Source organism: Alexandromys fortis, unplaced genomic scaffold (genome assembly GCF_014885135.2).
Source record: "Alexandromys fortis isolate MF-2015 unplaced genomic scaffold, M_Fortis_MF-2015_v1.1 scaffold_310, whole genome shotgun sequence".
Lineage (NCBI taxonomy): Eukaryota > Metazoa > Chordata > Mammalia > Rodentia > Cricetidae > Alexandromys > Alexandromys fortis.
The window spans coordinates 901,345-923,899 of NW_026068202.1; the positions used below are offsets into that span (position 1 = coordinate 901,345).

At 38.4% G+C, this 22,555-nt stretch overlaps 2 protein-coding genes across 10 annotated transcripts in view; one reads left to right on the plus strand and one right to left on the minus strand.

Annotated features, from left to right (window-relative positions):
- Nucleotides 1-16,137, minus strand: part of Ankib1 (ankyrin repeat and IBR domain containing 1) — a 134,635-nt gene extending 118,498 nt beyond the window's left edge. For 3 of the 6 annotated variants that reach the window (XM_050129980.1, XM_050129979.1, XM_050129981.1), the window contains exon 1: nt 15,706-16,137. The gene's annotated coding sequence lies outside the window, so the exon portion shown is untranslated. The remainder of the gene's footprint in view (nt 1-15,705) is intronic. The other 3 variants (XM_050129978.1, XM_050129976.1, XM_050129977.1) reach the window with 1 other exon arrangement.
- A 103-nt stretch (nt 16,138-16,240) lies between these two features.
- Nucleotides 16,241-22,555, plus strand: part of Krit1 (KRIT1 ankyrin repeat containing) — a 72,265-nt gene continuing 65,950 nt past the window's right edge. For 2 of the 4 annotated variants that reach the window (XM_050129985.1, XM_050129982.1), the window contains exons 1-3: nt 16,370-16,508; nt 19,224-19,327; nt 20,526-20,685. In XM_050129985.1, coding sequence (XP_049985942.1) covers nt 16,493-16,508; nt 19,224-19,327; nt 20,526-20,685 — 280 coding nt within the window. In that variant the 5' untranslated portion in view covers nt 16,370-16,492. The other 2 variants (XM_050129984.1, XM_050129983.1) reach the window with 2 other exon arrangements.

Here is a 22,555-nt window from a genome sequence, read left to right on the forward strand (position 1 = left end):
AAATCAAAACAACTCTGAGATTCCATCTTACACCTGTAAGAATGGCCAAAACCAAAAACACTGATGACAACTTATGCTGAAGAGGTTGTTGAGAAAAGGGAATACTTCTGCATTGCTGGTGGGAATGCAAGCTGGTACAACCCCTTTGGATGTCAGTGTGGCGAAAATTAGGAAACAACCTTCCTCAAGACACAGTAATACCACTTTTTGGTATATATCCAAAGGATGCTCAATCGTGCCACAAGGACATATGCTCAACTATGTTCATAGCAGCTTTGTTTGTCATAGGCAGAACCTAGAAACAACCTAAATGCCCCTCAAACGAAGAATGGATAAGAAAAATGTGGTACATTTACACAATGGAGTACTACACAGCAGAAAAAAATAACAACATCTTGAATTTTGCAGGAAAATGGATGGAGCTAGAAAACATCATTTTGAGTGAGGTAATCCAGACACAGAAAGACAATTATCATAGGTGGTTTTTAAACATAAAGCAAAGAAAGTCAGCCTACAAACCACAATCCCAGAGAACTTAGACAACAATGAGGACCCTAAGAGAGACTTACATAGATTTAATCTACATGGGAAGTAGAAAAAGACAAGATCTCCTGAGTAAATTGGGAGCATGGAGACCTTGGGTGAGGATTGAAGGGGGGAGGGAAGAGGCAGGGAGGGAAGCAGAGAAAAATGTAGATTAAAAATCATTTAAAAAAATGAGCATGGTGTGTTCATGTTAGCTTATGTACACAGGCACTCTGGTGCACATGCTGCATATACGTGCAGGAGCCAGAGTATAATGCTGCACGTCTTTCTTGATTGTTCTCTACTCACTAAACTGGAGCTTACTGATTCAGCTAGCCAGTGTACTCCAGGAACCTGCTTTGCCTCCCAGAATTCAAGGGTTGCATATATGCACAGCCATGTCCAACTTTCACATGTATTCTAGGGAGCCTTGCTCAGCAGGCATGTTATCAACTGAACCATTTCCCTAGTCTCTGAGCCTGAGTTTTTTTTTTTTTTAAGTATCATTTATAATAGCAACACCAAAAGAAATGAATCTCTGATGCATTTTCTTGGTAGGGTTCATTTCACAAATGTTGTCACAACTCAATGCTAGAGGAATTAATACTCTTATGCCATGCCAAAGGTAGAAGATTCCAAAAAGTTTGTGCTTATGTGTTCCTATGGAATTTACCCCATGTACATACTTCTTTTCCTTTCTAATTCTGCTTTGAATCTCTGCTGTAATCAATTTTAGCATGCTGAGTGCTGTGAGTCTGAATCATTAAAGTTGGAGAACTTGATTTTTTTGTTTTATCCTGCAGAAGTGGGATAGAGTCCACTTGTTCCCAAAAGTGGCCAATAAAGAGAGAAAAGGGTAAATCAAATCCCAGAGCCAAAGTAAAGCTTTGGATAAACTTAGCATAAAAAGTTTCTGGAGTCTAGGTGATGCTATACCATCCACCTCCACCCCCTTTGTGAACCAGCCAGGATACAGATTTAAGGCATGCCTCATCTCTGTAGGTGGACTGCTAACTTACCTGTAAGTACAAATGTTACTGCTAGAGAGTTCAACAAATTTGTAATGAGGAAAGGAAATTTCATAAAATTGTTTTGTATTTGGTGATTATTGCATCTACCTGTAAGGTAAAACAGATGCAAACCTTTATATAGTTGCAACCCCATAAATGCTAAGGGATCATCCTAATCAGGAGAGGCTGAGCAGAAGAGACAAACAAAACTTCCTTTGGTTGCTGATAAGCAGATGAAATGTAAACACTTAACTAAAAAGCGTTAAGCTCAGTGATTTTTTGCCTATTAGGATCTGTAAGAAGTTAAGCAAAATGAGAAACAATCTCTAGGTATCAATATACCTTTATAGTTGGGTAGAATTTTGTGTTTCTTTTAATATTCATTTATTTGGGTATGTCTGCATGAGTAAATGAGTGTCAGAGGGCAACCCCTGGGTGATGGGGTGTCTGTTCTCTCCTTATACCATATGGATCACAAAGACTCAACTCAGGTCATCAGGCTGGGAGGCAAGCACATTTACCTGCTGAGCCATCTTGCTGGCCCTACTTTTAAAAGTCTTAAAAACCGAGCTGCTGATAAGCTATTATGAAATGAAATGCATGACCCTTAGAAGCAGATGATTTTCCAACCTGATGCACATATTTTTCAGGGGTCAACGTGGACTTTAGGTTGGTAAGACTAAAAGAGTTTAAGTTGGGAGGTATGATGGCTCAGCAGAAAAGTCTAACAAACCAAATACAATCTCTGAGAGTCGTATAATAGAAGGATAGTGGTCTCTTGTAAGGTGTCCTCTGACCTCCACATATATGCTGTGGTTGGTGCATATGCACACACATAAATAAATGTCATTGAAAAACATTTTTAAAGGGCTGGTGAGATGGCTCAGAGGTTTAGAGCACTGACTGCTCTTCCACAGGTCTTGAGTTCAATTCCCAGAAACCACATGGTGGCTCACAACCATCAATAATGAGATCTAGTGCCCTCTTCTGGCCTGAAGGCACACATAATTATATGCCTGTATACATAATTAATAAATAAGTTTAAAAAAATGTTTAAAGAGAGCTTAAGAAAGCCTGCTGCCACTTAAAATTTGAAACACAGGAACCTAGCCTCGCAGTTTAGACTTGCTGTTGCAAAAGGCTAGTTTCAGAAGTGATGGCACAGGACCACAATCCTGGCATTCAGTAGGTTGAGGTACAAGACTTCAAGAAGTTTAAAAGCAACAATAAGTTAAACACTGAGCCCTACGACAAAAGAATGGAGCTAGGGGAAAGGAGAGGAGAGGGAAGAAAAGAATGGGAAAAGAAGAGAGAAGGAAAGGGAAGAAGGGAGGGAGGAGAAAATGAAAGAGAAAGGAAAGTAGAAAGGAAGAAAGAAATGCAAGTTAATAATATCATGGAGTTAAATTTCAGCTGTTAATGAAAATGTTGAACAGTACAGCTTTATCAGATGTGTAGAAGTGAACTTGTACAAAGACCAAACTCCTGGGTCCGTAATGAGATGATCATGGTAAGATTTATCTTTGCGGTATATGTACCGTTTCGAATTTAATTCACACAATTAATTCCACCTGCATTTTACAATCAACTAATGAATATTAAATAGATTCTAGAAGCTTAGTAATTCTGGAAAGGTTTAATGGTAAACTGAGAAAATTCTAGAGACAAGCTGCAGTTTGAATCCTGGCTTTCCCATTTAGAGTCTACTGTATGTGTAGAAATTTGAATCTTAGTTAGCACCTAGAAGCGTTCATTTATATTCCCATACATCTTTATTTGTTGATACTAAATCTTAAGTGTTCATTATATTTTACTGCTACAGGAACCAAATATAATTAAAGTTTTTCTCAGGCCTACTATCTGTTACCACAGACTTGAACTATTCCAAGTTAGAAACTCTCCAGTATCAGAAAACAAAACTTGAATCCCATGCCTACTTAGTTTTGGATTTCACTTTAGATACCATACATCTTAATGAAGTAGCGAAGGACCACATAGACCAGTCAGTACGATTAACAAAATTATGAAGATGTGAGTCTTGATGCACCCCTGCTACCCTATATCCTGAAAGGATGGAACGAAATAACCTTAAGTGCTTCAGTGACTCTTACAAATTGAAACATTAAGATACAATTCAAAATACTGGCTGACAACAGGGCAAATTACTTGAAAAAAGCTAAGGCATTGTGATATTTATATCAAGTACACAAATTTCAAGACTTACTGGGCCAAAAGAAACTGAATTAAGGGCAAGACCCCCTGTAGAACATAACTGTTCCAAATAAAGAAGTTAAGAAACACTGGCTACTTAGAACTAAAGTCCTTGAAAGGCTCAACTACCATGGCCCCAAAACTTTCAATTCTGGTTATTAAAAAGGTGGAAATCAGTATTGATTTTCTTTAAACATGAAAAAAAAAGCTATGGCATTGTTGGAACCCTGACATAAAAGTCACTTAAAAGCAAGATGTATGTCAGATCTTACTATGAGTATTAGAAAGCACCAGAGTCAATGAGAGCAATCAATAATGTAATCAATAAATAGGGGATGAAAAGATGCTTAGTTATTCCCCAAAATTACACTTAAAGTAAGAAAAGACAACTTACATAAGGGGTAAATGTTACCCCGTCCAAAGAAGAATCAATAATTTCAAATACAAACAAAAGAACAGCATAAGGCATATTTATTTATTTAGTTAGTTTTTTGAGACAGGGTTTCTCTGTGTAACAGCCTCGGCTGTCCTAGAACTTACTCTACACCAGGCTGGCCTTGAACTCACAAAGATCTGCCTGTCTTTGCCTCCCAAATGCTAGGATTAAAGGCATGCGCCATCATCAACAGGCTAGACACAATTGTTTTTTAAATGAGAAAAACAGAATTAAATATTCAAAGTAAAGATTTAGATGTGATTTTCAAGCTAACTTTCCAGAAGAAAGCTATACTTTTTTAGATATATAAGCTCATGGAAGAATGTACTTTTGGACCACCTACCATGTGCCAGGTTATACTAAATATAGGAAAATCCTGCAGAACAAAATAGATGAATCACAGGTACACGAACAAAGTTTTACATTCTACACACGGTAACATAAAGTGTCATTTCTGAATTATCAAACCAGGAAAGGGAGAATGTTGCAATGCTTAAGAGTAATCAGGGAAAAGTGACACCTTAGTAAAGAGCTAAGGGAGGCAGTCAGGCACCATCCACAGGTAAAAGTACTCCAGCACAAAGAACAGCTGTGGATGGATGTTCAAGCACAGAAAGGGGCGGGACCGTGGTGAGGAGAACAGGAGCAGCTAAATTCTTAAAGGGTTACTTTAAATTACTTCATTTTTATTCTGGGTGAAAAGGAAAGGCACTGGAAGCTGTTTGCAAGGAGGAAATGACCTGTAACATTTAACCTGGCTGGCTGATTGGAGATGGGAGGAAACAAGAAGCAGGAGCCCATTTATGAAGTATCTGTAGTAATCCAAGTGAAAGCTGATAGTAGGTAACTTCAACGGAGAAAGCAGCAGTCGTGATGCAGAGCACTTACTCCAATTCGGGATGTACTCTGGAAGTAAGGACAGACAGAATGTGCCAACAACTTGGAAGTGGAGTAAGAGTGGGAAGAATGACTCGACAGCTCTTTGTCAAAGCACCTGCAAGGATGGAATAATGAAGGTGGAAGACTGTAGGCAATATGGCTTAAATGACAAGTGGGAGAGCTACTTATATCTGACACAAATATTCAGAGAGACCTCAAGTGAAAAGTCTAAAGATTTAACAATTCGCAACGTATAGAATTAAATTGATCTGATAAAATATTATATAAAATGGCTTACTTCTCATATATAGTTTTCCAATTTAAAACGCTAAGATTTTCTCTTAACTATCTAGTAAACTTTATTCATTATTTAATACACATGTTAAATGAGAGACAGGAAATCAATTATGGAGATGGAAATATATAAAACCCAAGAAAAAATATTAAGGTATGGATAGGGAAAGTATATAAAACATCAAAACAAAGTCATTGTGAGTTTCGGGTTACAAAATGGAACACTGACATCATGGTATGTGCTATGTTTAAAAAAAGTCCTTAATGTGTAGCTGATGTTGCCTAGATCCAAAAGTAAAACCCACTGGATGGACAGGTCTCTTTAAGTCATATTCTGGCCAGCAGACAAGTGACTCTTCCAAGTAGATGGACTTATTCTCTGTCCCTCCACTCCAACATACGATGCACACATTACTACATTAATCTGCCTATGTCCATGAGTAAACAGGAAAAGAAACTGCTTGTTAAAAGAACACTGGCTCTTCACTTGGGCCCAGAAGGTAACTAAAAAGAATCAGTAGAAAACCCTAGCATCTCTGTCTTCATTTTGTATCTGTCTCTTTCTTTCAGTCTGTACACATATCAATCATTTAAAGCCTGTCTAAAATTGATAACTGATAAAAAGTGAATTTGTTATACGTTTCTCTAAGCAGCCTCATTCCCTTCCAAGGCTGAAAGCTCAAAGAGTAATTAAAGTATTTTACCATCAATGTATATGAAGTTCTGTTCCACCTCAGTCTGCCCTCGCTGTCCTAAACCTATAGACTAAACCCAGGACTATACGAACAGTGAAGCCTTACAGGTCACCCCAGGATAAAAACAGAGGCTGCTTCTCACTAGCAATAGGAAGTATCTGCTCAAATGATAAGGACTTCTCCAGAGTCCCTAACAGAAATGGAACAAACACATATAACCCACTATAGTAGTTTGATCAAGAATACTGCTCTTACAGAGGACCTGAGTTGGGTTACCAGCACTCACACTGGGCAGGTCACAACCACCTCTAACTCCAGCTCCAGGGGATTTGATCCTCTTTTCTTGCATCTAAAGGTAACTGCAGACATGCATAAATTTAAAAAATCATTTTTAAAAATAAAATAAAATTTTATTTATTAGAGCTCCTCATCTAAAGCACAAAACAGAGAAATGAATCGAGAATGTTTTTAAATTCTCAAAGTGATTATCTATGAGTAGTAATATTTTAGAGACATAGGGAGAATTTAAGTTCATACACCAAGTAACAGGAATCCTAGCAGCACCTGGGAACTTATTAAGAAAAAACTTTCAGAATGCCACCCAGATACCTAGAATCAGAAACTCAGAAGTGGGGCCCAGTGTTTTGTGTATTAATAGGCTATCTAGATGATACTATGATACATGGGCAACGTGGAGAATTCTAGCTTAGAGCACTAAAGGCTCAGTTTTCTCAAGGAGTCAAATGAAAAAGACTATTGGACTATATATATAAGCCTGGAACACTGGAATCCTATTTTCCACCTTCTCTTGCCTTATATATTCGACATTTAACACATGGAGTTTTTGAGGAGTTAAGAAAAATCAGATGTTCCCACTTCCTGAGTTGCCCTACTTCTCACCATTATATGATAACAAATCATCAGTTTAATCTTTACCTTCCATCGTTGTCACCCATTTTATATATAAAGATGTTTTCCACTCAGAATATCATGTCATATGTTTTAATATTAAATCTGTGGATGCCATGTCAAATCAAGTTTGGGGAAAAAGTTTCATGTACCATGCCAACATTAGTCCCATACCGGGCACACCTCTTTTCAGAAGGAGAGAGAACCCGAGCTGAAATAACTATTCTATTTCAATGATGTGGGATATTTATTTAAATGATTAGTAAGGGACAGGAAATTATCTATTTTTACAATTGTTTTGGGGGAATTAAACATCATCAAATCTACCAATGCCTGCCCTAAGTATCGGCAATAGTGTACTCCCTTTTCTTATTCCTTATTCTGAATATCGACTATGGCAGGGGGAAAGAAGAATCTTAGCATTAGTGAGTGCTACTCAACTGTCCGATGGCACGGCAGGCTAGCATCTGTCTTCTACTGTCTTATCAGTTCAGTACTACATTTCTCAGAAACTAATCTCAGCAAGTTCACAATGGCTGTTTCATTCATGTAATGTGGCAATTGTCTGGCCAGTACTTATCTTCCTGATTATACTCCATCACACACACACACAGAGTTCCTACAGAAAATCAAGAGTAGAACTGAGTGACACTTTGTCCCAAACTGAATACTACTTTAATTGAATTATAATCTTATTTTACAAGATTTCTGAGGTAGAAGCAACATACAGATTATATGGGGCCAAGGGGAAGGCAGAATACACAGGAAGAACATGGGTTTGAGAATATAGGACTTAATAGATCAAGTATTTTTCAAAAACTTCTAAAATTACATTTTTATGTATGTGCACAAACGGGTTTTGAGGTTATATACACTGTCAAAGAACACTTTTCAGGAATCGGTTTTCTCCTTCCACCATGTAATTTCTGAGGAATGAATTCATGTTAGGAGGCCGGGCAGCAAGAACTATCTGACCAGCCCTGAGCTGAAGTCTTATTTCAAGCTCACTTTATAAACAGGACAGGATCTCTGTTATGCTCTGTTTGGCTCAGCACCACAAGAGGGTGGCCTGGCCCTATTCACGCCACAGTACTATTATACTATCTTATATTGTTGATATCTAAACTATATTATAACAAAAAGTCCTTGAGAATAAGCCTATATTTACACACATATTCAATATTCAATATACACAAGAATTATCTTAATATATCAGATTAACTTCCATTCTTTCATATAACCAGATTAACTTTATCAAATAACAAACATGATCTTGTCTAGTTCCATTTTAGAATACTATAAAGGCAACTTGCTCTAAAGAAAATTCCCTGATAGCACTTTAAAAACCATTTTCACTATTAGGACTCTGGATCATAGCTCCCCAAACCTTTATTAAGTTATAGGTTGTCTAATTTGATCATGGAGTGAGCTTACCACCTAAAACTGTACTTCAGTGTTTATCTGCTTGCCTGGTTATGTGTAAACTCCTGGAGAAGAAGAGCCATATCACACTCAAGGTTAGTTCCTTTGTTTTCATGGTGCTCGAGGTTAACTTAGGGCTCTGGAGTTGCTAGGCAAGTGCTCTGCCCCTGAGTCTTGTTCAGGTTTTTTTTTTTTTTTTTAACTATTTATATTTATTATTGTTTGTGTGTGTGTGTGTGTGTGTGTGTGTGTGTGTGTGTGTGTGAACATCATATGTGTATCAGTGGTCATGGTGCCAGAAATGAATATAGGATTTTTAAAAATTTATTTATTTTTATTTCATGTGCACTGGTGTTTTGCCTGTATTTGTGTCTGTAGGAGGGTGTAACTCTTGGAAACAGAGTTACAGACAGTTTTGAGCTGCCATGTGGTTGATGGGAATTGAACCTAGGTCCTCTGGAAAGGCTACCAGTGCTATTAACCACTGAACCATCTTTCCAAGGCCAGCCTTATTCAGTTTTATAATCACTGCATACAATAGTTGCATATAAATTTTTTAATCAACATTTATTTATTGTGTACAATGATAAATTTCTGTGCTCTCCAAAATATCAGTTTCCAATTTGATAATATAATCAATCATTTTATATCTCTGTTTATAAATAACTTAGTATGGGGTGGGTCATGAAAACCTTTTAGGTATGACAATTCAAGAGATTATAGAAAAAAGTTCTGAGTTCCTAATTTAAATGCAATTTTATGTCACATGAAGCCAAATCTGAATTATTTTCTAAAAGAACAGAAAAAAACTTGTTATGGGAATGTAAAGAGGGCACTGCTTTTTGGTCTTGGCTCCATTCTAGAGATAACTACATAGGATACTGTTAACACACCCAGAGGCATGGATGATGAGAGAATAAAAAGAAAGAAGCTGCTACTCAACTTGGAATGTCACTTTAAGACCACAGGTGATAAGACAGGACAACTAACCAGAAAGACAAGTGAGCATGTATTACTGACAGCCCTGTGAAGCCACCACACTGCCACAGACAGTGGCATCTGACTTCTCACTACATAGGAAATATCTTGTTGTTTGTTTGTTTTGTGAAGTTAGGAATATAACTCAACCTTGGCTATATAATAAATTCAATTCCAGTCTGGAAAATGACTCAGAAACAAAGCAAAACAAAATAAAAAAAAAGAGGTATGTATATGAGTGTGTATATATGTGTGGGTGCACACACAAACCGTCTATCCTAACCATGTCCAGTAAAAGCACACGGAAGCATTCACACTCTAGCAGCAAAGAGGATGAGGTCCCAAGTCTTTGTTATAAACATCTATCATCTTTACAAACCAAAACGCAAAAGCAGGCTCCTTGTGGGAAAGCTGATTTCAGTGGCAGAGCAAGCAAAGCACAAGATGAATCAGGAACAATTTATTCCGCCAGAAAGGAAATGGGAGCATGATCAAGGGGCATGGCAGGCAGTTTAAAGATGTCCCCTGACTAAACTGGGGACATCTGAAATAGCACAATAAGTGAGACAGTAGCAATTCACGGCCTCTCACATAAAGTCAACACCATTTCATCTCTACTTTTAGCTTAATAGAAGCAGTTTTCAATAAAACATCAACTTGTACATGCAGAGAGAAAATGTAAATAAATAATAATTGCTAATCATCATAAAAGTGGTTAATTTAGGTAGGAGTCATCAATGACACTAAGGTCAGCAAGTGAAGGTTTGATAAGAACTAAGATAATGGCACAATTTTGGAGTTTCTTTCCACAATTATATCTTGTTACATTCATTGCTAGTGACATGGCTTGGTACTGAGGGCCTCTGGATGAAATTCACTTAGAAGGGCATGACATCTTTTCTTGATATTCCTGCCAGGAAGGTATAACTTGCCTGGGGGACATGAAGTTCATAGTTCTAGGATGAGGATTATGCTAGAAAATGTAGGCTTACAAATAGCATGAAATATCTCAGAGTAACTATGACCAAACAAGTGGAAGACTTGTATGACAAAAACTTTAAATCTTTGAAGAAAGAAATTGAAGAAGACACCAGAAAGTGGAAGAATATCCCATGCTCTTAGATAGATAGAATTAACATAGTAAAAATGGTGATCTTACCAAAAACAATCTACAGATTCAACGCAATGCCCAGCAAAATTCTTCAAAGACCTTGAAAGAACAGTACTCAACTTTGTATGGAAAAGAAAAAACCCAGGGTAGCCAAAACAATCCTGTACAATAAAAGAACTTCTGAAGGCATCACAATCCCAGACTCCAAACTCTACTACAGAGCTACCGTACTGAAAACAGCCTGATATTGGCATAAGAACAGACAGGAGGACCAATGGAACCGAATAGAAGACCCGGATATCAATCCACACATCTTGAAACATCTGCTCTTTGGTATATAAGCAAAAAATATCAAATGGAAAAAAGAAAGTATATTTAACAAGTTGTGCTGACATAAATGGATATAAACATGTAGAAGAATGAAAATAGACTCATATCTATCATCATGCACAAAACTCAAGTTCAAATGGATCAAAGACCTCAACATAAAGCCAGCTACACTGAACCTTATAGAAGAGAAAGTGGAAAATATACTTGAACGCATTGGCACAGGAGACCACTTCCTAAATATAACCCCAGCAGTACAGACACTGAGAGAAACAATTAATAAATGGGACCTCCTGAAACTGAAAAGCTTCTGTAAAGCAAAGGACACGGTCAACAAGACAAAACGACAGCCTACAGAATGGAAAAAGATTTTCACTAACCCCACATCAGACAGAGGTCTAATCTCTAAAATATACAGAGAACTCAAGAAATTGGTCACCAAAAGAACACAGAATCCAATTTAAAAAAAAAAATGGTGTACAGACCTAAACAGAGAACTCTCAACAGAGAAATCTAAAATAGCTGAAAGACACTTAAGGAAATGGTCAACATCCTTAGTCATCAGGGAAATAAAAATCAAAACAACTCTGAGATTCCATCTTACACCTGTAAGAATGGCCAAAACCAAAAACACTGATGACAACTTATGCTGAAGAGGTTGTTGAGAAAAGGGAATACTTCTGCATTGCTGGTGGGAATGCAAGCTGGTACAACCCCTTTGGATGTCAGTGTGGCGAAAATTAGGAAACAACCTTCCTCAAGACACAGTAATACCACTTTTTGGTATATATCCAAAGGATGCTCAATCGTGCCACAAGGACATATGCTCAACTATGTTCATAGCAGCTTTGTTTGTCATAGGCAGAACCTAGAAACAACCTAAATGCCCCTCAAACGAAGAATGGATAAGAAAAATGTGGTACATTTACACAATGGAGTACTACACAGCAGAAAAAAATAACAACAACTTGAATTTTGCAGGAAAATGGATGGAGCTAGAAAACATCATTTTGAGTGAGGTAATCCAGACACAGAAAGACAATTATCAATGTACTCACTCATAGGTGGTTTCTAAACATAAAGCAGAGAAAGCCAGCCTACAAACCACAATCCCAGAGAACTTACACAACAATACGGACACTAAGAGAGACTTACATAGATATAATCTACATGGGAAGTAGAAAGTAGAAAAAGACAAGATCTCCTGAGTAAATTGGGAGCATGGGGACCTTGAATTGGGTGAGGACTGAAGGGGTAGGGGAGAAGCAGGGAGGGGAACAGAGAAAAATGTAGAGCTCAATAAATATCAATTAAAAATATTAAAAAAGAGAGAAAATGTAGGCTTATACTTGACAAAACTGCCAAAGACATGGAATATGAAGAAACTGAGGACAAAAATGTCTGAAAAAGGTTAACATAGTGTGTATTCTTGAAGGGGTAGTATCAGGATTGTATAACAGGGCTTTGTTTTTAGAAACCAGACACTGTAGTGTTGCAGGGTAAAGACACACATGTTTGACGCTTCCTCAAAATGCTGCAAAAGACTTATAAAACTGTATGTGTTGAATGTATATATTTATGCATGGAGAACGAAATGGTAAGCAATTAAAGAAATTAGCAGAACATTAACTGAAAGAAATCCAAATGAAGATATACAATTGCAGATCTTTGTGTTGCTAGCATCTTATGAATTTGAAATGACTTCTAATTCAAGTAATCTGAAATCATTTTAAAATTATTGTCAAAATTTTGAAAGATGTTGTAATGTAGAATACCTGGTGGTAGAAAAGAACGGGATCCAGCTATCACCGTCCGACACCAAAACCAGATGGAAATTTGGTTTAAAGCACTTATATACCTGCCTTTACCATAATGAACGGATGTATTGACAAGGCAATACTTTTACACCTTTAGGGTACTAAAGGCATCTAAATAGGCTTTTCCTTCATGAATTTTAAGTAGATATTTTATAGCCCAATGATAAAAAGAATCTTGATTTGTTCATCCTTATAGGCCAAGCATCAACACACATTTATAGTTTTGTCTCTGTTACATTGTTGAGTAGGAATTCTAATTCCACCATCATTCCAACCAGAAAAATACAGTACCCTTGAGTATTACCAAAGACTTTTACACGGGAAACAGAAAGACTATCGGTGTCTAGTGTGTGTGTGTGTGTGTGTGTGTGTGTGTGTGTGTGTGTTAAGAAAAAGACAGAAAACAGAAAAAGTAGCAAGTATTGCCGTTTTTTAAGAATTCAAGAATTATTAATGGTATGTCCTATAATCTCAAAAGCAGAAAAACATGTAATTACAGTAAAGGACAGGGGCCAAACGAAGAGCAAGCTGTTAACAGACTCTGATTCTTAAAAACAAACAAAATGTTTATAATACAAAAGAAGCTTTGGGAGAAAAGTGGTAATAGTAGTAAATTATGCTTCTGAAAGTTAGGGGGTTCAAGAAACCATAAGATTGAACTGTATCAAAATGCTGCTAAACCATAAATCCCACCAATCAAGTCCGAATGAGTCTTTTCATCTCAGAACCAGTACTCTCCAAGGCCTTCAGATAGAATCACAGTCAAACATCTAGATTGGGAAAGTCAGTGAGAAAAGGAATCTTGACATATGTACCCTGGAGTGGCAGAACATAAACCCTGATCCCCACACAGCTCAGTGAAGGTTGAATGAAATGAAGAAATACAATAAGCAGGAAAGTGAAGTATCTAGGGTGGAGAAGGAAGAAGCAGTTTGAAGAAAATGGACTGAAAAGTCCAAATATCACTGTTCCCCAAGTTAGATCATTTTGTGAAATTAAATAAGATACCTAAGCATTTTTAGGATAATGCAGAGAAACTCCTGACAATACTGAGCTGAAACTCAAAATCTTTTTTGACAATATGTGCCATATAAATCTCAATATTTGAAACACTTAAGAATTTAATCTAAATGATATATGCAGCCTCCAAGGGGGGAAAAACTATTAAAAGCACCGAGAAAAAATTTTCACTTCCACTAATGTAGAACCAGAGACACTTGATTCATACTTCTTCCATCAACCGTATCTACTCATTTACGAAAAATACCTTTACCTTTTACCTATAGGAACACTGTATAAATATATGCGCTTCACTTTCACAAGTGAACACACCGAGGAAAGAAGGAGGAAAGACAATCAACACTCTAAGAAGTGAGGAATCCTACAGAAGCTTGAAAGAGCGGCCAACGAAACTCTGCATGCACCCGTGTACAGCCCTCACTTTCTAAGACAGCAAGCATGATGATTTCATGACACTTTCATAAATTCGGTATTCTCAGAAATATTCTTGAGAAAGGGAACAAATAAATGAAATAGGAAAATGTGGTTCTATTTTTCCCTCTTTGCCCCAAAGATAATTGAAATCAGTGGACTTTTAAATAAGGGTTGTTCTGGCAATGGGTTTTTGATCCTACTGCACGTATTGGCTTTGTGGGAGCCTAGGCAGTTTGGATGCTCACCTTACTAGACCTGGATGGAGGTGGGTGGTCCTTGGACTTCCCACAGGGCAGGGAACCCTGATTGCTCTTTGGGCTGAGGAGGGAGGGGGACTTGATTGGAGGAGGGGGAGGGAAAGGGGAGGCGGCGGTGGGGAAGAGACAGAAATCTTTAATAAATAAATAAATAAAAGATTAAAAAAGTAAATGAATGAATAAGGATTGTTCTGTGTAACTGCCCATTCCCCCATTAGAATACTCAGATCTTATTCAGAAGCTGATTGTACAGAAAACAGAAGACACCCCTTCAACGATGCACTCAAGTCTGCACAGTGTTGGCTTCTGTGCCAAGGAAAGTGTATTTCCAGAAAGACCGTTGGAACTACATCTTCTGAGCCTGTGAAGTGTAGTTACAGAATCAACTGTTAAAAGAACTGTTTTGGGGGAAGGGTGACTAAACATACTTATTGTTCTGAAAGAAATAATAGTTCCCAAGAAAAATGTTACCATGCTACCATCCTGCCTTAGGGTAGTTTACAGACTAATGACAAAACCTGCAGCCTACAGAGCACCAGTATTTTGAGATTATCATTTGCTTTCTACAATGCCTTGAAAAGTAGTAAATACATGAAGACACATGACAGCTACTGTCCAGTCACTGAAGTATTAAAAGTATATTTTAACCTAATTTTTGGAAAGTTCTGCAAAAGCAGACTAAAAAAAAAACTAACTAAAATTTAATGAGAAAAAGTCTAGTAATCAAAACAGTAAGAAATTAACAGTATCCAAAGTATACTAACTAAAATTTCAAACATTTTCACATTCGTTCTTCAGATATACCAGTAAAGCTTTCCTGCAATGGGTTGTCGCAATACAAGATTTTTCAAGAATAGAGCTTGTGAGAATAAAACCTCTTCAGGAGCTGCTTCATTAGGGCTCTAGCTTCAATTTCCTCCGACTCCAACCTCAATGTAAGAACAGTACCCACAAACAGGGACAGGACTGAGGGTACAGAAGGAGCGTCCATTCTTTTGTTTGGGTGGCAAAACCAACAAACAACGGTGCCATCAGCACCTACCTAACCCCACCATGACAGTCCTGCAGAGCACTTTTAACCTCTTAGCTCCTCGGTACGTCAAATCTGCGGAGTTGGAGGTATCCAAGGCTTTTCACATCTCATGCCCGGGCTGCTCCGGGTTCTACAGAAAATGAAGGAGGGCACGAATCTTGTGAGGACAGAGGGACAAGGCGATGTAGACATGTATGGAGGATGGGGCGCGCCGTGGAAACCGGGAGGCTTGTAAATACGTGAGCGTACCTGTTCAGGGATAGGGACAGAAGGGACGATGGGCACACTCTCAAGAGACACGGAAGGGCGTGAACTGGGCAGCTGTAGACAGCCTCGGCCAAAGCCGAGCCGCGAAGCAGAGACTTACGGTTACTTCTCCCGGTGGAAACCGGGGTCGCGCGGATCGCACAGGTCTGCAGCCTCCTCCCCCGCGGCCACCTGCCTCTCACGCCGCCGAGCCGATGACCTCGCTTCCACTCCGCGCCCTACCCACCCGCCGCCAGCGGCTGAGGGCGCCGGAGGATGCGCGCTGGAGGCCGCGGGAAGCGCTGCGCGAGCCCGACGCCGGGCGAGCTCACACCCTCTCCAGCTGCGCCGCCGCGCTCCGGGTGGGGAGGAGGGGGCGGGGGCGCCTGCCTCCGCCGCTCGGTCAAGTCCAGAGCATGGTCGTGCCGTGGGTGCGCGCGCAGCCGTGGACGCTGACCTCCACCAGCACCGCGAGTGCCCAGGGGCCGGCGCCCGCTCCAGACAGCGGCGGCCGCCGCAAGAAGGGGCACGGACCGGCACGAACGGCGGCACCCGCAGACCGACCCGGAAGCTTTTCCGCCGCAAACCTTAAGCAGGCTGGGGGAGGGGGAGGGGCGTAACCCCGGAAGTTATTTTCTGGCGCCGGTGGCGGCGACGAGGCTAGCCGAGGCCTTAGGCGTCTCGAGTTTGTGGGAGAGGCGAAGGTGATTGCGGCCGAGGGAAGGGAAGGACCGTGGAGAGCAGGTGTCCAGACCCGAACTCTCCGGGCGGTGACTTCTGCTGCAGGAAGTTGGTTCGAGCCCCTGGTCCTCTTAGAAAGGCATAAGAAATGAGAAAACGGTGACCGCTCCTCAATGCACCGGTTGCCGCCCCACCCTGTGACTTGGATGTAGCGGACCCTTAAGGGGATGGCCGCTCGCTCGGGTTAGTCTGGGTTTCCTTCGCGGCATCGAGAGGCACAATCCAGACTCCAGCTAGCGAAAACGGGCGGGACACCGAACCTCTCCACCTAGGTTCTGCAGGCAAGGGGTGTATTTCTCCGAGCAGTTAGCAAGACTCCAAGGTCGTCTTTTGGGTAAGAGCCTTTGGAGCAAAGCAGCTTGCTTTTTCCCCAGTAGTGGAAGATTGGTGGGTGGTGGGGCAGCTTCCCAGGCAGAGTGTTATCTTTGTAGGGAAAGTGATGTCCAGCGTATTGATTGTGGGTCCTTTCTTTCCGAGTTCTTCGTTTATAATTTTTGCCTCGCTTGCTTTGCTGTCCCCGCCCCTTCCCCTGTGTTTGTAGCTTCAACTAGAACCCCTTTATGTGGCTGGACTACCTCAAGATTTCAGCTCCATTCCTGTCCCACCCTCTCAGAGAACTTACCATGGCCTTTACTGTTTGTTTGCAGTCAGACCAGCTGACCCACAAAGGAATATTACCCTAGCTGTGGGCACTAAATGACAATTGTCCGCCTCTTCTTTCTCAATCATAATGATAAACAAAAACGCCCCTACGTGTTTCTAAAACGATCTCAGAAACCTCCCAGTTATGAACCATCACTTACATAAGTCCTCGTTATTTTGGCAGCGTATCACGCCAGAGCATTTTCTCCAGTGCACTGAGCCGTAACAATACCTTTATTTCTTTTGTCTTTTGTGTTTCTGTTGCACCTGTCTTACCTTCATGACTGGTAGCTTTTGCTATTTTCTTTCTTTTTTTTTTTTTTTTGTGGTTGAGTTTGAGCTGGAGTAGGTGCAATAACCTTAGCTTTTGCTATTTCCTAGCCTCAACCTTTGTTTCCTTTTATGTCACTGAAAGATTATTTTAAATGCTCCAGTACAAGTACTTCTTGAAACCCAATTTTAAGAATATTTGGGGGATATGTTAATAGTGAACGACTTAAAATATATGAGTATTAATTAATGAAACACTTTGTTAATAGGCGTTTTCTTGTCATGAGTTGATAGAAACAAGAATTAGTTTTCTTTAAATTCTGCGTAGAAAGTGAACAGCTACTTCGTTTCTTCTTTAGGTGATTTATAGAAAGCACTGTTTTCTGCAATTGCCATGTATTCTGTACTGTGTCTCTACAATACAATGCCTTTTGAAGAAGATTGCAGTCTTTAAGGCACCCATATATCTTATTATTTATAATTTATTATGTTTTAGTCATTGTTGATCGGAGATGAAAATAATTGCTAGACAGGAATTTTGTAGAAAAACCTCTTTTTCAACTTTTTTTCTGCATGTAGTGGCTTTTTAGGATGATCTTATTAAAATGATTGAACTGAAAAAAAAATCCCTTGAACTATAGAAATGGAACAAATCTTTTTTCAAAACTTTGAGCAAAATGAAATGCTTTCATTCTAATGTCTCATAGAAAGTTCATCTAAATACCTTAGTTTCTGTGGGACAAAATCAATGAAAACTTTTGTAATTAAATACTTTAACTTTAGGAAAATGAGTTAGGCTATCAGTGCCATCCATTGCATCTGAGAAAAGAGAGTAAACGTGTATCCTCTCAAATAACATTTCAACCCTTTTTGGAAAATGCTTCTTCTGAGAGTTGAAGCAATAAGGGACTCATTAAATATGAAAAGACCGTTTTAATGCCTAAAGGGCCTTTAAAAAATTAAAGGAAGCTGATGCGAGTGTGACTAGAAAAGAAACTCTGTGGTTGATTTCTTTTAGAAATTTACTGGCATATCACTGACTGGAACATTTAAAAGCCAAAGGGTAAAGATACGCAGTCCAAGAGAAGCTTTTTAGTGTAGCTATGAACAAGTAATGGTTCTGATCAAAGAGAACATTCAGCAGTCAAGTATGTGACTGAAATTCAATTACTTTTCCAAAATTGCCCAGGGGAGACTTAAAAAATAATTTTGGGGGGTTAGGAAGGATTACATACATTGACACAGTGACGATGTTTAAAAGAAAAACTGGATTACCTAGGGAAATCGATAAAAGAAATGGAAAAGATTTTTCTTTTTCCTACTGACCAAATGGTTCCAATCTGTGATGGGCATCTCCAAAGAAAGTTATAAACCTAAGTTAGGACATCCAGATATCTAAATCAAATGTTTTCTTGCTCAGAGTTCTGGAGTGTTGGTAGGTATAAAGCAGCTACTTCCAACTTCCAAACTCAATATTTATTTGTATACTTTAAGGAAAATAAAAGTACATTATTCCGAACCACTATTTTGAATTATTATTTACTTTATAAAATATTTTATAATTATGCCACTCTTTAAAGCCCCAAAGACAGATTTTTGATTTTTTTTTTTTTTTTTTTTTTTTTTTGGATTTTCAAAACAGGGTTTCTCTGTGGTTTTGGTGCCTGTTCTGGTGCTAGCTCTTGTAGACCAGGCTGGCCTCGAACTCACAAAGATCCTCCTGCCTCTGCCTCCCTAGTGCTGGGATTAAAGGCATGTGCCACCACCGCCCGGCCAGATTCTTGATTCTTGATGATGAAAACAAAATTAAAGTCATCTTTGGCTTGCCTTTTAGGGTATTATATGTTATAAATTATAAAAATCAATATTTTACAGTTGCTTTGCAAAGTGAATATTTAAAAAGTTGTTGAACTGGGTTAAATGCTTTACCTTGCCACCAGTTATGTCATTTACTCTTCCAAGGACCTTTCTGTTTGTTTTATAAAGCAATGGGAAATCCAGAAAACATAGAAGATGCCTATGTTGCGGTTATCCGTCCAAAGAATACGGCCAGTCTCAACTCTCGGGAATATAGAGCGAAGTCCTATGAAGTGAGAAAATTTAATAACATTTGATTCCTACCATTGAATGTCATTCTGTACTGTCATTTATATATAAAGCTTTATGACCATATGCTGCAATTATTATTAGTGAGCTAGTTAGTCTAGGACTCTACCCAATTGTATTTTTTTCTGTTGCATACCTTTCAATTTGGCATTCATTTACATGTGTGGATTATTAAATAAAAAGTTACTTATGGGACTGAGATATAGATCTGTTTATACATTCTTGGCTAGCATGCATAAAAAAACTGAGTTTGATTCCCAGCACTGCGTAAAATCAAGCATGGTGGACCTTGACTACATAGGTTACTTGAAGCCAGCCTGGGTGCATGAGACCCTTTCTTCAAATGAAAGGACAAGAGAATGAAAGACAAAGTCATGAGTTTTTTTATTGGTGGTGTTTGTGGTGGTGGTGGTATTCCCCTACCCCACACCCCCACCCCAACACAGGGTTTCTCTGTGTATAACCCTGACTGTCCTGTAACTCACTCTGTAAACCAGGCTGGCCTTAAACTCAGAGATCTGCCTACCTCTGCCTCCAGTGTGCTAGGATTAAAAGTGTGCACTACTATGCCCAGCTCATGATTTTCTTAAGTTTATCTATTTAGGTATTTATATAATTTATGGATTAACTCAAAAATAAAAACTTAATGAAAATCAGTTTAATCCGACCTTTAATATAAAGATTGATAATTGATTATTTTCAGATTATTTTTAACAATTCATTGAAAAATATATTTTACCTTAACTCATTTGACAGCTTTACACAATCAAATAACTTTTCTGTAGTTGTATATAGATTAGTAAATGTGTAATTGGGGCAATTATATATCTGTGTGTTACAGTTGTATGTTACATATATAAATGCAATTGAATTGCTTTTTCCTCCCTGTATTATAGCCTAATTTTTCTAACATTTGGCTTAAAGTGTGTTTCTAAGGTTATCTGTAACCATTTCCTGATTTCAGTTGCACTATGGATTGATGGGAAACTATTTGCACTAGGATTCCATTCCTTATGCATTCTGATTGAATAGGTCCAGAGAGGAGACTAGGATTGGTATTATTTTAAAGCTTCATAGATTATTCTGTAGTATGCACCTAGGGTTGAGAAAGACTGTCAGATTATAATAGTATTCTAGGGCAAGTGATTAAACTTTCTATTAATGCTGTTTTTCTTATCTAAGATTTTATTGCATGAAGTTCCCATTGAAGGACAGAAAAGAAAGAGAAAGAAAGTTTTGCTGGAAACTAAACTACAAGACAACAGTGAAATAGCACAAGACATACTGGATTATGTAGTAGAAACTACCAAACCAATTTCTCCTGTAAACCAGGGCATCAGAGGTAGGAACTTTCCTCTCTCCCTACACCTAACAGTTTGTTTTCAAGAGTTAAAAAGAAGAAATGTGGGCTTTTTGGGTGGAAGGGTTGTTTTGTTTTGTTGATTTTGTTCACTGTGTAACCCTAGCTGGCCTGGAACTAATTATGTAAACCAGGCTGGCCTTGAACTTGCAGAGATGTGTCTGCTTCTGCTCTTGAGTGCTGACTTGTACTGCGGTGCCAGGCCCTGAAAAATATTTTTAAAAGTATTTTAAAACCAATTTCTGTTTTCCTTTCCATTTGAAAAAGTAGGAAAACCTTGGGAAGTTGTTAAACTATATCCAAATCCTTGAAGTAGTAACTTCAGTGTAATTTTATCAAATTTTATTAGCAAGTATTAACTGTACCAAATAGATTTAATTATAGAATTTTCCAGTGTATGTTATGTAGTTTATCATATTCACTGTTGCAGTTCAGTCCCCATCCACCCTGCACTGGTCCTCTGCTTCCCAAAGATAACTGACTTCTGCAGAGCCCAAACCGTGTGAGGAACTGCGGTGCTAGGGATTTGTTTATGGAGCAGGTTACTTTTGCTAACAGTATTGTTTTCTAGATAATTATCTTTGAGCTATTATTTTTATTTCTACCAGACAGAAGAAACTAACTATAAGCCTCTCTCTATGGCTTAGTGAAATATAATATTCATGGATTAATTAGCCATAAAAACCCTTTAAAAGCTATCAAGGTGATACAGTTTTCTTCTCATTTTAATCATGGGAAGAAAATTCTTTTCAAAAAACCAAACTGAAAAGTATTAACTTGGGCCAGGTTGTGGTGGTGCAAGCCTTTGATCCCAGCAGTCTGGAAGCAGAGGCAGGTCTGTGAGTTCAAGACAAGCCTGGTCTACAGAATGAGTTTCAGAACAGACAGAGCTACACAGAGAAACCCTGTCTCAAAAACTAAATTAATAATAATAAAAGGAAATAAAAATAAAACAAAAGAAAAAAAAAGTATGAACTCTAAAAGGTAGAGCCCATTTAAAATGTTAGATAATATATAGCCTGTGAAAGTTATTGAAAAGTAATAACTTATTTTTTGGCCTCATAAGAAACAGAGAGCTGTCAGAAGGTACAGCTTTTATAAACTGTGTATATGTTATGTTTTAAAAAGGAAAAAATTCAGAGCTGGATAAATGGCTCAGTGGTTAAGATCACTGGCTGCTCTTAAAGAAGATTCAGATTCAATTTCCAGCATCCACATGGTGGCCCACAGCCCTTAGAATTTTCTAGTACATTAAAATATGGCTCTGAATCTATTAGTTGATTGTCTATATATTGATTCCTTAGTATCAAAATTTTACCACCATTTTTTAATTAAAAACTTTGTGTGTTGTGTATGCATGTATGCCCATATGCTCATTTGTGTGTGTGAGTGTGGGTCACAGTTATACCACGACTCACATGTGAAAGGGCTAGGGAAACCTTATATTTCTCTGTTCTTGCTTTCCACCTTGTTTGATAATGGATTTCTCAATTGCTGCAGCTGCATACACCACGCTAGTTGACCCTCAAACCTCTAGGACGTCTCCTGTCTACATCTCCCATCTTGCTGTGGGGCACTGGAATTATAGGCACACACTAATGTGCCCAGATTTACCTGAGTTCTCTGAGGAGTCTCACACTTGTGCAGCAAATACTTTACCAACTGAATCACCTCCCCAACTGCCAGAATGATCAGTTTTTATTAGTGCATTTAATATAGTATAATATAATAAAATATAACATAACAACCTTTTAAAATGTTTGAGTTTCTTTTCTAAATCTTTATTTTCTTTGGTCTTTTTGTATATGTTTTAAGTTTTTATTAATACTAATTTATTATTAAAATATATATT